The sequence below is a fragment of the Cyprinodon tularosa genome, unplaced genomic scaffold (genome assembly GCF_016077235.1).
Source record: "Cyprinodon tularosa strain WSP-4 unplaced genomic scaffold, ASM1607723v1 ctg434, whole genome shotgun sequence".
In the NCBI taxonomy this organism is placed as follows: Eukaryota; Metazoa; Chordata; class Actinopteri; order Cyprinodontiformes; family Cyprinodontidae; genus Cyprinodon; species Cyprinodon tularosa.
Genome location: NW_024039157.1, coordinates 351,983 through 368,222, shown reverse-complemented (window position 1 = coordinate 368,222; position 16,240 = coordinate 351,983). Strand labels below are relative to the sequence as shown.

General features: G+C 36.7%; 1 protein-coding gene and 1 long non-coding RNA gene across 6 annotated transcripts in view; one reads left to right on the top strand and one right to left on the bottom strand.

Annotated features, from left to right (window-relative positions):
- Window positions 1-12,280, top strand: part of LOC119792922 (anoctamin-4-like) — a 62,436-nt gene extending 50,156 nt beyond the window's left edge. Inside the window, exons 19-29 of one of the 5 annotated variants that reach the window (XM_038299770.1) lie at window positions 165-201; window positions 406-517; window positions 1,983-2,040; window positions 2,641-2,738; window positions 4,741-4,883; window positions 6,643-6,795; window positions 6,865-7,012; window positions 7,106-7,225; window positions 7,873-7,978; window positions 10,867-11,081; window positions 11,699-12,280. In XM_038299770.1, coding sequence (XP_038155698.1) covers window positions 165-201; window positions 406-517; window positions 1,983-2,040; window positions 2,641-2,738; window positions 4,741-4,883; window positions 6,643-6,795; window positions 6,865-7,012; window positions 7,106-7,225; window positions 7,873-7,978; window positions 10,867-11,058 — 1,167 coding nt within the window. In that variant the 3' untranslated portion in view covers window positions 11,059-11,081; window positions 11,699-12,280. Of the gene's footprint in view, window positions 1-164; window positions 202-405; window positions 518-1,982; window positions 2,041-2,640; window positions 2,739-4,740; window positions 4,884-6,642; window positions 6,796-6,864; window positions 7,013-7,105; window positions 7,226-7,872; window positions 7,979-10,866; window positions 11,092-11,698 lie in introns of all 5 variants that reach the window. The other 4 variants (XM_038299769.1, XM_038299771.1, XM_038299772.1 and 1 more) reach the window with 4 other exon arrangements.
- A 592-nt stretch (window positions 12,281-12,872) lies between these two features.
- Window positions 12,873-13,472, bottom strand: LOC119792924. The gene is made up of 3 exons (XR_005282044.1): window positions 13,351-13,472; window positions 13,030-13,278; window positions 12,873-12,948 (listed from the first exon to the last, which is right to left on the bottom strand). It is a non-coding gene; the product is annotated as an uncharacterized LOC119792924 (long non-coding RNA).
- Window positions 13,473-16,240: the final 2,768 nt, after the last annotated feature.

The window sequence follows — 16,240 nt, the reverse complement described above, 5'->3', positions numbered from 1 at the left end:
GGTATCAGCCTAGAGGTGGATATGTCTAACTGCATGCCAAACTGTTCAGTGTTTCATTTTTTTGGCATTTTGCACTCATGCAAAACTACTATTACTATTATGTAAGCATTTGCATGTTTAGTTATGTCAGTAAAATGTTTTATAACTTCTCTGTTTTTCCACAGCTTTATGAAAAAGTTGCTCTTTTCCTCACAAATTTAGGTGAGTCCACGTTAAGATGTTTTTAAGTAGTAGTCATAAATATCGCTGTGTCTTTCAACTTGATTTATCCTTCAGGATGTTGGCATCCTACAAATTGGAAATGTAAACAAACTGCTTGCATCTTATAGATTTGGTAAAGAACTTGTGAATTCTTGAGTTTTTTTAGTGCTCCGTCTTTAATTTTTCTCTTATTTGTGACTACAGAGCAGCCGAGGACCGAGTCAGAGTGGGAGAACAGTTTTACCTTCAAGATGTTCCTTTTCCAGTTCGTCAATCTCAACAGCTCAACCTTCTACATCGCTTTCTTTTTGGGAAGGTGAGGAAACTGTCTACAAGTGCTTTAAGTAAAGACACCTGCATAAAATGGATCTTACAATGCTACACAACTAGATTTAGAAAAAAAAAGAGAAGCAAAAGCATAAACTGAACCTAACTTGCAAAATTAAAAAGAAAATTGGTAAAATATATAAAAAAGGGAACAAATAAAAGTAATATTAATGATGCAAAGATTTAAACATGTTTGCAATCAATCTAGAGATCTTATTTCATGATTTCAAACTAGTGCAAAAGAATAAACCACAACCTTGTCTTTGTGTGTATTCTTCATTGTTAAACTTAGACTTAGAGAGAGATTTTACTTTGTCATTTTGTGCATACAAGTGTATAGAAAAAGAACTTTTGTGTGCAGCCTTGATAAGGTAAGCAGAAAAGCATAAAGCATAAAAACACTGATGAAAAAACTCACTGTGGTGAAAAAAATTAATGATGTAAACATAGTTACACTGTATAGTTACAGTTCCAACATTCAGGGTTTTTTTATAACCCATTTTACCGGTAAATAACATTCAGCAGTCTAATGGCAGTGGGGAAGAAAGTGTTCTGGAATCTGCTGGACTTGCATTGAATGCTGTAAAGCCTCTTCCCAGAGGGCAGCAGGGAGAACAGTCTATGGTGGGGGTGTGAGGGGTCAATTATGATGTTACAGGCTCGGGACACGCAGCACTGGGAGGAAATGTCTTTAATGGAGTGATGAGGAGCCCTGATGATCTTCTCTGCTGTTCTCACCACTCTTCCTCTAGTCTGAGGAGCTGCAGCCTCCACACCACACAGTGAGACAGCTGGTCAGAACGCTCTCTATGGTGCTTCTGTAGAAGGTGGTGAGGATGGGTGGGGGCAGGTGGGCTCTCCTCATCCTCCGCAGAACGAGGAAAAGTCACCACCCCCTTTTGGTGGTTTTGGGATATAGCAACCTAATTAAACAAAAATCTTTTTTTTTTTTTTTTGATTAAATAAAACCATAAAGAGCAGACATAATATTCCTTATATGCAGGAAAACACACAGCATAGTTTTTTACATTCATGATCTGAATCATCTGCCATTTGGCTAAGTGTTAACTAAGCATTATTTCAAGTGCATTAATTATTCTTTTTATCTCATTTGATATAATCCTGTTTGGAAACAACTAATATCAGTTAAAAAGCTAACATATGTAGTTCCATGAATTAGATCAAACAGATATTTGTTACACTGACTTGATCATCATCCACAATTTTATTTGTAGAGGGCTTTAAAACATCTACAACTGAAAACAAAGTGCTGAACATAGCTAAACATAATAAAACATGATAAAATAATAAAATTCAGCATAAAAATATAAAATAAGGCAATAATAAGAATTTGTTTAAGCTTTAGGGGAGTGTTGGCCTAGTGTTCAGAAAATACTAGATGATTATTTCCAAAACTTTGACTGTGGTTTTCAGGAATATTATCTTATTGACAGATTCACTGGTCGGCCAGGTGCATATCTACGCCTCATCAATCGCTGGAAATTGGAGGAAGTGAGTAATGAGGTTTTGTTTGTTTTGTTTTTTCCTGAGGGAGCATTTCAGAGTTATGAATTTATAAAGTTAGAAATTAGACATTGTGCTATTACTGTATGCCCAGACAAAAAAGCATTTAACCCTAATCATCAATAAGTGGTACTTTGGGGAACATGCAAGGAAAAAAATAGATACTGAAGTAGTCTACTGGGATAAAAGACACTTTTCACTGATGCGTTAATGTACTCCCACTTGTGATTCTGCAGCTGCAGAACTGGAGAACTCCTTTGTAATAAGAAAAATAGTATAAAGTGGAGTCCTAGTCTGCCTTTTGTTTTGCAGAAAAATGACTGACCTGGGAGAACTCACTGTTGCTTTTTGTACATTTTCTGTAAAAAGCAAAAAATTGCAAGCATAAATCTTCCCCAAAGTAAGGATGACAGTGACAGATTCTTGAGAAAAATGTTTCTAAAAATATGTATTTTCCAACGTACTGATATGCTTTATGTTTCAAACTCAGAGTTACTAATTAAACCCAGCATATGAATGATAACTCTTTCTTTGTTTTCATTTTTATTTTCATAATTGCTGATCTGATTTGTTTTTGTTCCGCTGCAGTGCCATCCCAGCGGTTGTCTGATTGACCTCTGTATGCAGATGGGCATCATTATGGTACTAAAACAGACATGGAACAACTTCATGGAGCTTGGCTACCCGTAGGTTCTGGTCCTTTTTTCGTTTTTCTCAACTTTTGTCTTATCTTTTGCATATTTAGAAGATCCTTATGCTCTTGTTGAGAACATCACAGTTTATGACCCATTGCCATTGTTTTATTGTCCCCCTTTCAAACCAAAACAATCAGGTTTTTTCTAACTTCTTTATACCAAACTAAAACATAACACAGCAGGAAAAACCCACCATTACTTAGATAGTCTCTCCATGATGTTCAAGATGCAACAAGAGCAAAATGCCTCCCCATTGCACATGATGTAAGACAAGAGTGTTTAACCTAAGGATTGTTTAGTGATACTTTTTTGGTGAGATATTGGGGACAAAATTATTCAGTTGGCAGCATGCCTACCTCCTGGGTGTGATGTGGAAGTACAGTTATCACCACCAACCACCTTTCAAATAGAAATCAATATTGTCTAATGAGGGGGTTTCCAAACTATATAAAAAGCACACGACTCCAAATTGTGCATACAACTACTGGTTAATGGTGGAAATTGTACAGGCAACAAATTAAAAATAAAATCTACGATTAGTGAAAAGAACAAAACTGAATAACATTTGCATTCTCTGTGTCCCTCACTAAGAGTGATCAGTTTCTTGGATATGCAAACACATAACTTTTCAATGAAATTTCTTTGGTGCAGGATGATACACTTTAAGACACTATGAACCTCTAATAGTGCTAAAAAGGCTGTTTTCAGTCTGACAGGGTTTGTCTCTTAACAGCAATGCTGAAACTGATGGTAGAGGTGTATAAACCTTCTGTGTAAAAAAAAAAGGGCAATTCCAAACACAATGAATTAACATACTGATATAAATATGATATCTATGGTCAGGGCCCATGAGAAAGCAATAAGAAAAATGTATTTAATTAGTATCAACATCACAGTACCTAGATAGGATGTATACGGTGGCCTAGGTTGTCCAAAGTTTTACACAATTCAGCACCATTCAAGGCAATGGTTCCTGGAGACATTGGGGCAGTACTGATCTTATGTGAAAGGGATCTTAAAGAATATGGCTGATGAAAACTGTTGTTTTTTGCTGCTAAATATAATTTCTAAGCTATGCTAAGCTCTAAGCATGGCGTGGGCTCTTTGTCAACTTTTATCAGGTTTAATTTAGTCTGTTTTTAATCTTTGATTGTTGCATCATGGATCTGGAGGAAAGTGTTAACGCCAACAGCTTCTATTTGGTGATCTAAAAAAGATGCTCCAATGAGATGCTATCGTATATTTCACTCATGCCACGCTGACGCGCTTTAATTCAAGTTATTAAAAAAATTATCGATAGCAAAACAGCACTTTTCAAGACTATTGAAAAAGAAACAATAATAAAAAAAAAAAAAAATAAGATCCCAGATGATGACAGACCACTGCAGAGACAACAAATGACCTGACTGCAGTACTGCCATCTGCTGGCATCATGCATTACAGAGGAAAAAAATGAAAACAGCGGCCAGAAACTGGACCTCATATTAATGCTTTTAGGACACAAATAAGGCACGTAACTCCTCCTCCACTGCGTGGTGCCTGCGCCATCTTTGTTATTAGTCACCGCTGTCAGGTTGCGACAGCCTATGGTGACAGCGGGCTGCTGTGACAGCAAGTAATGTTTGCAAGGAGAGCTCTCCCCGAAAAGCATTCTAGGATAAATTTGACTCTTCTGAGGCCTTTCTCTGCTTCTCATACACTTTGTAGACTCTTTTTCCCTTACGACCATTGGCCATTTTCACAGAACCGTGGTGAGAAAGGTGACCTTCAATGACTGTTTCAAACCGTAGCTCACCACATATTTACGCCTGAAAGTGTGCATGTGCAGAAAAAGATACCTAACGGGACGAGCACGTTGGGCATCCTTACCTAAACATGTCACCAGAATGATTGACATGTAGGAGGACCACTTATTTAGATGATCCACCCGGAAATAAAAGATCCTCCTCTATACCTTTAAGATGCTCTTGTAATCTACCATCGTTTTTTATAGGCTTATTCAAAACTGGTGGACTCGACAGAGGTTAAAGAGGGACCATGGCCACATACCCAAGGCCAGCCTCCCCCAATGGGAGAAGGACTACAACCTGCAGTCAATGAATGCTTATGGACTCTTTGATGAATACTTGAAGATGAGTAAGTTGAACCTCTGTTGAGCTTCTGTATATATTTTGTAATCTGCCTTTCAGAAAATAGTTAATATCAGCACTGGATTTTGAGATGACCTCAAATGCATTACAGAGCTTAATCCCTTATGGTATCATCAAATTTTCAAATAAAACATTTTTTCATTACGGAGCTGATCTGCTTCAGTTGTTGTACATGTTACGTAATTTTAACATCCATCTGCTCCAATTTTCTTCAGCACTCCTTTCTCTGCACATGATGTATAAACACACATTTCTTTTGGTGCATTGGACTGGAAAAACTCAGCTCAGTCAGACTAAAAAACTTTTTTTTCCTTAAATAATAGAGCTGTTGTCCATGATAAGACTCTTAAAAATGTCACAGGATTATACTGTTTTTTTAAGTGAATAGTTACCCTTTAGAATATAGAGACCCACTACCTTAAGAAACATTCACCTAAACATTTATATTATTGGAACATAGAAGTCCTAAAGCTTTTATTATGTATAAAGGCTCCTTTTTCTCCATTGGTCAGCAAAATTTTTTGTGTTTTGTTCTGTTTGATTTTTTTTTCTCAATGTTTACAATGTCTGAATATATATAAATAAACATAAAACGTTAAATAAACATATTAAAAAACAAAAAAAGTGTACAATGTCTGAATTAATTTAAATAAACATAAAAGGTTAATAAAAAAAAAAAGTTTACACTGTCTGAATACATTTTAGTAAACGTAAAATGTTAAATAAACGTATAAAAAAAACAAAAAAGTTAAGTGTCTAAAGAACATTTAAATAAACAGAAAACATTAAATAAACGTATTAAAAAACAAAAGTGTTCACTCTCTGAAAATATTTAAATAAACGTAAAACATGAATTAAACTTTCATTTCAAATGCTCACCAGAAGAAATCAACTCTAAACCCATCCCCTCTATGTCTTAAATTAAATGTTAGTCAAAATTAAACTCTGACTAAATAAAAAAAAAAAGACAAAAGTTCTTTCTAAGGCCTCCTTTTGTTATATAAACCAGGGACCATTTTCCCTTTGTCTTCAGAATAAAGGTACAGCTGCCATCAGGGGTGTAACTTTACCGCACAGCCAACATGAATAATTTCCATCTACTTTACAGAAATCCCCTCTGTCCATCCCTGACTCCCAGCTCTATACTCATTTAATCCGTAGCACCATCCTGCATTGATTATTTCAACTCCTGTCTGTGCTCTTGCTCTCTAGTCCCTACATAAATTTTCACTGTCTCATAACTCTGCCACCTCCATCACCACAACCCTATCTGCGAATCATATAACTCCTTTTAATTAAGAACATCTATTGCGTCCTATTAAATATTGCATTCACTTCAAATCAGTCTTGCCTCACCATGCCTCTCTGAACTCACCCTCAGATCTTCCTCCTCCATATCTAAGAATGTCTCTTTGAAATGTTGTATGTTGGATCTAAAAATGACTCATGTTCAGAAATGATATTGTCTTTGTTTGCAGGGTGTTAGAACAAGCCAGGAAACACTGGCAAACATGCACACATTAATCACACAGGAAGGTTGTTTTCATGCTTTATATTTTGAGAATCAATTAAGGAGTAATGGATGCAGTCTTATAGTGGAGCAAGTAAAGTAACTGAGGAATAAACAAAGGAAAACCAGAGCAGTGTTGAAAGGTGATGTGTTAGATAATGGAAGGTCTCACTGTCTAAGCCACTAAAAAAACAAATGTCAACAGACTCCTGAAGACGTGCTCTCTTTGTCTCAGTTTTGCAGTTTGGCTTCACCACCATCTTTGTGGCAGCGTTTCCTCTTGCTCCCCTCTTAGCGTTGATCAACAACATCATTGAGATCCGTCTGGATGCGTACAAGTTTGTGACACAGTGGCGGCGACCTCTGCCATCACAAGCCAAAGACATCGGTAAATGCAGGGCTATGTAAATTCTTTTAAAAATTCCTCTTCTCCATGTCGAACTTCTGTTTGTCTCAGGAATCTGGTATGGCATATTGGAGGGTATCGGCATCCTGTCCGTCATCACCAACGCCTTTGTGATTGCCGTTACCTCGGATTTTATCCCTCGTCTAGTTTACGCCTACAAGTACGGACCATGTGCTGGTCAGGGCCGAGCAGGGGAGGGGTAAGAGTCCATTAAGGAAGCAGAAACCACAATGGCGTCTGATATCCCCTTTAGACAATGCATGTGTTGAATGATATTATTTGTGTTCCTCAGGTGTATGATGGGTTACGTCAATGCCAGTCTGTCTGTCTTCCGGGTTTCTGACTTTGAAAAGAGATCCCAGCCAAGAACTAATGGCTCGGAACTTTTTGAAGAAGCTGTGAAGTATTGCAGGTAAAGTTTGTATGTGGACAATGAATAAAACGTAAAAAAAACAAGTTTTATTGCAGAGTTCTGATCTTTTTTGCACCTGCCAAACATTGCTAATTCTGAATTTAGATGTTTGTCAGTTTAACAGCATAAAAAAACTTTAGGTTGACATTTGACATCTGGAACTTTTCATCTCTTTTTGTGTACTCCTGAGAAAATATTGACCCTGTCATGAACTCCAATATGTCCAAAAGCCTACCAACATTTCTAAATTATGCTTGTTCTGTGACATAGACTTCAGAGCCTCGAAAGGGTTGAACAAACAAACAGAACTTTGTCGTATCTGTTAGCTGTGGGTCAGTTTGCTCTTTAGCCAATCAAATGAAATAGCCCCAGGATGGGTAAAATTTATCATCCTGCTGCATTTTTATATCAGATGAACGTTAAGAAACAACTAAAACTGCAGAAAATATACAACTTCAACCCTTTTTTTCCTCAGTGACAACTTCCACATTGAAGAGTGTTATGGTTACTGCAAAAAAACTTTGGTTCTTAAGCTCACCTGATGATTTTTGGTGCATCTGTAATATTTTCCACTTTATTAACAATTTTAATAATCTTTTGCTTTTGTTACCACAATGCTTTTTTTTTTTTTTTTTTTAACACAACAGGTATCGGGATTACAGGGAGCCTCCAGACTCAGATGAGCCCTACGCCTACACTCTACAGTTCTGGCACGTCCTGGCAGCCCGGCTGGCGTTCATTATTGTTTTTGAGGTCTGTGTAGAGAAATGTTAAAATATTGTCATTCAAAATTGCTGCTCATTGTCTGTCATCACTTTTTGTTATGATGTGAATAATATGGCAGCTGACTCTTTTTCTGCTGGACCTAGACCAGGTTACTGATCCCTAATCAGTTAATCAAGGTCCTTCAACATATCTCTGCAAATGAAGAAAACCGTGACACCAGATATTTTTTTTTGTTTCTTATTTAAATGAAATACTATTTTCCTTTAAAAATACCCCATCCTCACCAACAGACAATCTCTAGAATCGGTAGAATACAAAATCTGCAAAAGTTGAGGCCAGCATGTCATGTCTTACAGCAATGAATGAAAATGTAAGGAGGATTAAGTAAGACATTTTCTGATATTCCAATTATCTAAGGGGCCTGTGCTCCACCCTCCCTTGCGAAACAAAGTGAGGTTAACTTTATTTTATATAGCAAATGATATCCATAATGACTGACATATCAGGAGAGCCTTTAGTGTGCTCACAGAAGATCTGTGCGATCTCAAGAAACATAACCAATAAAATGTTTGCATAAACTATTTATATTAATTTAACAAAATAAAAGTTCAGTTAAAATGAATAAAAATGACAATCTAAAGGATTTTTGTGCCTTTACAAGAAGGAGTTTTGTTATAGCTGGCAAAGATAAGGATCAAATAAGCAACTTAAAATTCTGTCTAAAATCTATTTTCATTATTTCATTGGTTCTCCAGATCAGTGAACTGGTTCAAATTTGAAAGTTAGCTGGTTTTGGCAAAACCAAAGCCAAACTTTGTCTCTCTTCCTATTGAAACCTATTATAAGCTGTTTATTTTTTAGCTAAACATGCTAAGTCTTTTAAATGCTAACATTTGTAAATAAAACCAAGTAGTGACAGATGGATCTTCTCCGCCTTTTACAGCTGCTTTTTGTATCTCTGCTTCTGTCTTCTTGAACCCCAGTCGGCCTCAGCAGATGGCCGCTCACACTGAGCCTGGTTCTGCTGGAGGTTTCTTCCTGTTAAAAGGGAGTTTTTCCTCTCCACTGTCGCTACAAGCATGCTTAGTGTGGGGGATTGTATTTGAGTCAATGAGTCAATGCAATCAACTGGTTTTCCTTAGATAGAAAACTTTGTATCAATTTGACTGTATGATCTGGTTGAACTGTAAAGTGCCTTGAGATGACATGTGTTGTGAATAGGGTTGTCAAAAGTATCGAAACTCAGAAAAGTATCGATACTAAAATGTTGTATCCGGATACAATACTCGTTTTTAAAAGTATCGATACAGTGCTACCACCAGTGGCACCTAAGCAGTCATTCATCTAAAGTGCAGAATAGAGGACAATGCACTTTCAGAGCACTGTGTGATTAAATAATTCTGTGCACTTTTCAGTTTCACACTTTTTTTTTGTAAGAACTGCAGCTGCTGAGAATTATTTTTGTTTCTTAACTGGTTTGGCCAGTTTCATTGTTATGTGTGCGAAGCATAGCCAAGGAAAGAACACTTAATTTTAATTTTATACGTTTTTTATCAAGCTTGCTTAATATAGTGCACAGCATACAACCTTTATTGTATTTATTTATTGTATTTTATTTATTAATGAAAATATTTCTCCTTGTGGTATCGAAAATGGTATCGAGTATCGAATATGTTCCTTAGTATCGGTATCGAGTTGAAAAGTTTAGTATCGTGACAACCCTAGTTGTGAATTTGGCGCTATATAAATAAACTGAATTGAATTGAATTGTTATACAGAACAAAAAGGTCCTAAATATCTGAAAAAGAAAAAATAAAAATTTTTTTTGTTTGTTTTAGGAACATATACATTTCTTTTGTAATCAATTATAACGTAGCAATTACGTTCATTGGTAAAAAAAAAAAAATCACTTGAAAATGAATTGATGGTAAATAAATTTTTAAAAGACTATCGAAATCCCTCTTGAGTTTGTCAGCCAATGGTAGCAAAGGCGCGCTCTGAAACTAACAGTATTAACCAATCAGAAGAAGAAGGGGGCGGATCTTAGGAAAGGGCGTACCTCCTCCTCTCGTTTCTTGCACAAGTCGCAAGATTGTGGTACAGTGCTGAAGTTTCAGACGGAGAGCCACCTTGCACCATTTACGGCTCTATTCAGCGGAGAGACGTGTAAAAAAGTGGAAAAATAAATAAATTAAACTTTGTGTTTGGAGTGAAGAACAATAAAGAGAAATGAATTGCATAGAGTGGGCACAATGCAGTTCATGAACTCCAGGGTAGATGTCACAACCACAGATAAAGGTCTCAAAATTAAATGGCGCGGGGAATTGCTGAGGGAGACAGGGCGAGATGGCAAGCGATTAAGCAGCTGGTACAGGAAGGTGAACCAGGCGCTTGCTTGTGCACGCTGTGCTCCAGGAACGCTTATATACGAAATATAGATGCACTTATGATCACAGATTAAGGAAAGCATTATTTATTTATCTACAGAATACAACATTAAAAAATAGAAATTTATGTAAAGTAGTGTTGCTACTCACTTCTGTCCGTTTTATATTTATATATATACTGTATATATATATATATATATATATATATATATATATATATATATATATATATATATATATATATATATATATATATATATATATATATATATATATATATATATATATATATATATATATATATATATATATATATATATAAAATGATTTTTTTTGGGGGGGTGGAGTAATAGCATGACTAGATTAAGGTTTCTTTGATACTAGATGGCATTCAGATGTTGAAACCAAAGCTTCAAAAACCTCAGCCATACAGTGTATTAGATCAGTACCACTGATTTGACCCACCAGTCAAGTAGAATTTCACATTCTGGAAATCATAGCCTTCTAATGGCAGGTTTGTTTTCACAGCATATGGTCTTCGCCATTAAGACCCTGATTGCTTATCTAATCCCGGATCTACCCAAGGACCTGAGGGACAGGATGCGCAGAGAGAAGTACCTGATCCAGGAGATGATGTACGAGGCTGAGCTGGAGAGACTGCAGAAGGAGAAGGATGAGAGGAAGAAGAAAAACAAGGCTCACCATAAGGAATGGCCATGAATATTACTGTCTTTGGATGGACTGTAAGAGAAAGTAATTATCCTCTTTAGAACCTTGAAACCAATAGGTGCCAATTGCATATTTCTGAAGGTCAGCTTATTAGATGTTTTCCATCATTTCCAACATTAGCTTTCAATATCTTTAACCATTGAAATCTGTTTTTTATTAAGTTAGTTTTTTCATAAAAAAATAATAATTAAAAAGAATGTGATAAAAAACTAAGCATAAGAAAATGTAAAAAATAAACTACAATAAAAGTTAAAATTAAAGTAAATTGAATTATTTTTTTAATTGTTTATATATATTTATTTGATTATTGAAGGAAATGATAAAATAATTTATTTTTATTTATTTATATTTATTTATTTAGTAGATTTAGGGCCAATAGTCCTCCATAGACCTGTAAATTATATGGTACTTTTTATTTATGGTTTAACTCCATTGCACCAGTTAAAAATATTTTACATCTTATTCATTTTTTTATATTTTCAGAAATTTACATTTTACAGCCGAATTCACTAAAACAGAAGCTACAACATGAAGTAATTGTTGTGTCAGACCAACTTTCAGATTGTTTTCTGTCGATAAGTTGGCTTTGTAAATGATCTCTCTACTCAGATCCTTTCTCCTTTTTTTTTAGGCTCTCATCTGGTAACTTCAAAATAAAGGAGGAGCATCCAGGGTTCTGCATGTTCTGGACCGACACGTCTTCCTCCTGCCATGTTAGACCAGCACCTCCTGTTTGACGGTTCCAGAACTGCATCCAGCAAAGAGTGATCCGTGGAGCCTCTGTTAGATCTACTCAGCACGTGGGGAGTTTTAGCAGCAGATTTTTTCCATATTTTCTCTCTTAATCAGACTCTTAGCAGTATTCTGCTTCAGCTTCTGAATGTAGATCACAAGCAAAAATAAACTATTCCTCTGTAGGTGACTGGAGCTGCTCCGCAGAGCGTAAGGAAGGATACCTTGTTTACATTTCTCCTTGTTTAAGGGGGTTCATTTTTGCTTTCTTGTAAATAAAACGTGGAACTGAATGAATGTCCGGCCGTACGCTCTGCTGTAGTGTAGTGCAATAACAATAAAAGTTACTTAGACAAGATTTATTCCTTTCAGGCTGCTGTGGTACTTCCTACAGTTTGCTGTAATGTAGTAATAAAACATGATTTGTTTTAAATCTGTTTCCTTGTTTTGAAATTTTCACCAAAGCTGAAAAAAACAAATTTCAGATTAATTGAATTTCCTTTTTTAATTAATTTATTTTATTCAATTAAATTTATGTATACTACTATTATTTTCAGCTGTCTATTTTATTTTAAGCTAAATTTGGACACAAAGGTAATCTGCTTGTTTAAACTGAGTCTGTTTTGTTTTTACAGTTTCAGTATGTTTTTCATAGGAAGACGATTGTTGGCGCACTTCCTCCAGCCTCTATTTTCTGTCTAAACAAGAACTGGTTCTCTTAAACCAAATTGGCAAACTAAATGTGCCATTGTACTGCAAAAACGATCTAGAAATAAGTAAATTTTTATTTAATTAGGTGTATTTACCCTTAATTTGAGTAGATAAATAAGATGATCTGCCAATGGAATGAGTATTTTTACTCTTAAAATAAAATAATTAGATAATATGCACTTGAAATAAGACAATGCAATTGTGTTTTCTTATTTTAAATGTAAATTGTCTTGTTCCATTGGCAAAATGTCTCTTTTGCCTCCTCAATCCAAGAACAAATGAACTTATTTTAAGAAAAAATGACTTATCTAGATTTTGATTTTTTCCAGTGAACCACTCAGAGACCAAGGGAAAAAGTTTAACAGGTTTATTGAATGTTGATAAAACAAAGAAGTAGGAGCTGGAACTGGGTGGACTGGTGAACCGGAACCGGAAAGTCTGAAGGAGAGGTCACAGGGATTAGTTCAGGGACCGTAGGAAAATTTACTGAGGCTTGAATATAGCTGGAGAGAAACTCACGTTTGAAGGGGGCTCTTGTTAATCCTTGAATCTAGTTTGTGGGGAATTAATCCAGAGGAAAGGGAACTCGTTAGAGATCAGAAAGGTAGACTTACGTTGGACCCAGAGGAGTAAAGGAGCAGACTGTCACTTGGTTTTCTGAAGAGGACTTGAACCGATCATATGGAGGTTTACCCCTGCTCAGTGTGTCCTCAGTAATCCTTCCATGGGGAGAAGGTCCAGGTTATCCAGATACACGGGAAAGGCTTCCTGCCGAAGAGCAAAGACAAAAACAAGATTAGCTTCGGTCAGACTCTGCTAATCTCAGCTTGGCTAGAGTACCCAAAACTGGCAAACACTCTGGCGTCGAGGTAGTGACAGCCCGCTGCTCAAATACTCCTCCGGTAATCATCCAACGTGCCGCAGGTATGCAGGGAGGCCCAACAAGGAACAGGGCACCACCTGGTGTTGGAGAGAAGAAAACACAAAAACAACCCACACAAACTGGATTCTTAACAGTTAATAGATAATTTTTTTTGTCAGTTTGTGTTTTTCTGAAACTGATTTAAAAATAATAAAGGTACCCTTTGGTTGTGGCCCTTATTGGTTCAGCTGGTAGTTTCTGCCTGGGGACAACTGATATGGGTTTCTGATGAAGATATTTATCTACTGCAGTTTAGATGGAACTCCCCCTCAAACATCCTGAAGTGTTGGTACCGTCTATAACTAAACCATCTCCATAGATGACAGTTTGTGCAGAAATATGTTGTTTCTGTCTTTCGCTTTTTTTCACTATTGGTTAATTTATCATTTACTATATAAAAGTGAGTATTGGAAAAAGGAGCAAATCGCTCATGATTTTCCATTTATAAAAAAGCCTCCCAGTTAAATATGACAAGATTGCCACATAAAAAATCTAAACAAATACTAAAACCAAAGTAAAAAAGAGTAAATTGCATGTTAAAGACATTGTAAAGTCAATGTAGTTTGTAGTAAAGTGCTTTTTTGTTACGTGATGTCCTTTTTATTACCTGATTGCTCCTCTTAGAGGACAGATGTTCAAACAGGAAGCAAAGGATGCTTAATGGTGGCGGAAGTCTTTGTGTAACAAATCAACACCTAAAGTCAGAGTGACGGAGAGGAAAACTTGGTTTAAAATGTTCCTTTCAGCAGAAGCCTTTCCAAACTTTACAGCAATCGCATCTGTTTCTATCACACAACAGTAGGAATTTAACAGCTTCTTACTAATAAAGTCCTTCAATTTATACTGAAAGAAAATCCACTGTTGAGACTTTCTGATAATCTCACTGGTATTCAAATTTGAGATAAAAGCTGTTTGACAAAGAAACACCAAGAATTTCTAACTCTTAGCAATTTGAGCTACCAGAGTACTGTACAGTATTTATAAAAACAGGTTACACCTTATTGTTTTTTGTTAAAAACGATAATAAAAGGTGAGTTCTCTACCAAGCTGTTTTCCTCACTGCAAGACACTGAATTTTCCAACTCAGTTTTGCAACAAAAGTCGTCATATGAGGTAATCAAACCAGTGATGCAGGGCTTTGCGTCAATATTCAACCCCCTTAAACTCTGAACTTTTGCCAACTTTCAGGCTAAATGTAAATCTTTTGTGAAGAATCAAGAAAAAGTGGGACACAATCATTAAGTGGAACAAACTTTATTGGATATTATAAGCTTTTTTATCAAATAAAAACTGGAAAAGTGAGTGTGAAAAATTCTTCAGTCCCTTGAGTTAATTCTTTGTTCAGCCACCTTTTGCTGCGACTGCAGCTGCAAGTTACTTGGGGATTGTTTGTATTAGTTTTGCAGATTGGGCAAAAATATCAGTCTCTCATTCTTCCATTCAAAGCAACTGGAGCTCAGTGAGGTTGGATGGAGAGAGTTTGTGAACAGCAGTTTTCTGTTTTAATTCAGGTCTGGGCTTTGACTTGGCCATTCTAAAACCTAAATATGTTTGTGAACAACTCCATTGTCTTGTTGGAAGATATATCTCCGTCCCAGTCTCAGGGCTTTAGCAGACTTCAACAGGTTTTCTTCCAGAATGGTCCTGATTCTTAGCCTGGGTGCCAGTCAGAACTTAGTCCCGCCCACAAGGTTTGAGGTCGGGAAGTTCGGTCTGGCATTGCTCCATAGTAGCGCGAGTATGATCGCCCACTCTCTGGCGATCCAATCAAATTGTCAGGGCGGGCTTTATACGATGATGGACAGATGATCAACAGTAACGTAATCAACCATGTGGCCAATGCGCGCTTGGGTGACAACAACAATGGCTGCTGCCGGAGAGTTGAGGTGAGTAGATTCTGCTATTAGGTCTGTTCTAGAAGATATCGACAGCAAATTAATTTTAAAAGAGGAACAGAGAAACGCGATCAGGGCTCATCTTCTTATTCTAGGCGTGCAACTGCACGCTTTGATTTTTGTTGACAACAACTATGCGTTGCTTAACATACGTCAAGCACTCCGTTGCTCTTATTGTTTGTAGGTCTATCCAATTGAGTGCAGAGGCATTTTTTTTCCTGGTTCATTCAAAACACGCCCCATAATCACAGCTCTATGGAGCAGTATCAGACTCATATTCTGACTAGAATTGAGTAGGACTACGTCAGCCTACCTGATTCTGGCTCCATCCATCAATTTCAACCATCTTCCCTATCCCTGCTAAAGAAAAGTAGGCTCAAAAAATTATTATGTCCCCACTATGTGTGAGGGTGGTGTGTTCAGGGTGATGAGCTGTGTTTTTTCCGCCAAACATAACGTTTTGCACTGTAGCACCTTCTTCCACACGTTTAGTGTGTTTCCCAAGTGGCTTGTGGCAAACTTTAAACAAGACTTTTTATGGATATCTTTCTTTCTTAGATAAAAGCCAGATTGGTGCAGTATACGACTAATTGTCCCTATTTACAGTCTCCCACCTCAGCTGTAGATCACTGCAGTTCATCCAGAGGAATAATGGAACTCTTGGCTGCATCTCTGATCAGTCTTCTCCTTGTTTGAGCTGAAAGGTCAGAGGGACGGCAGGGTCTTCATAGATTTGCAGTGGCCTGAATCTCCTTCCAATCCAATATTATTGCATGCACAGTGCTCATTGGGATGTTTAAAGCTTTGAAAATCTTTTTGTATCAGCATCCAGCTTTAAACTTCTCCACAACAGTATATTGGACCTACCTGGTGTGTTCCTTGTTCTTCGTGATGCTCTCTGCACTTTAGCCAG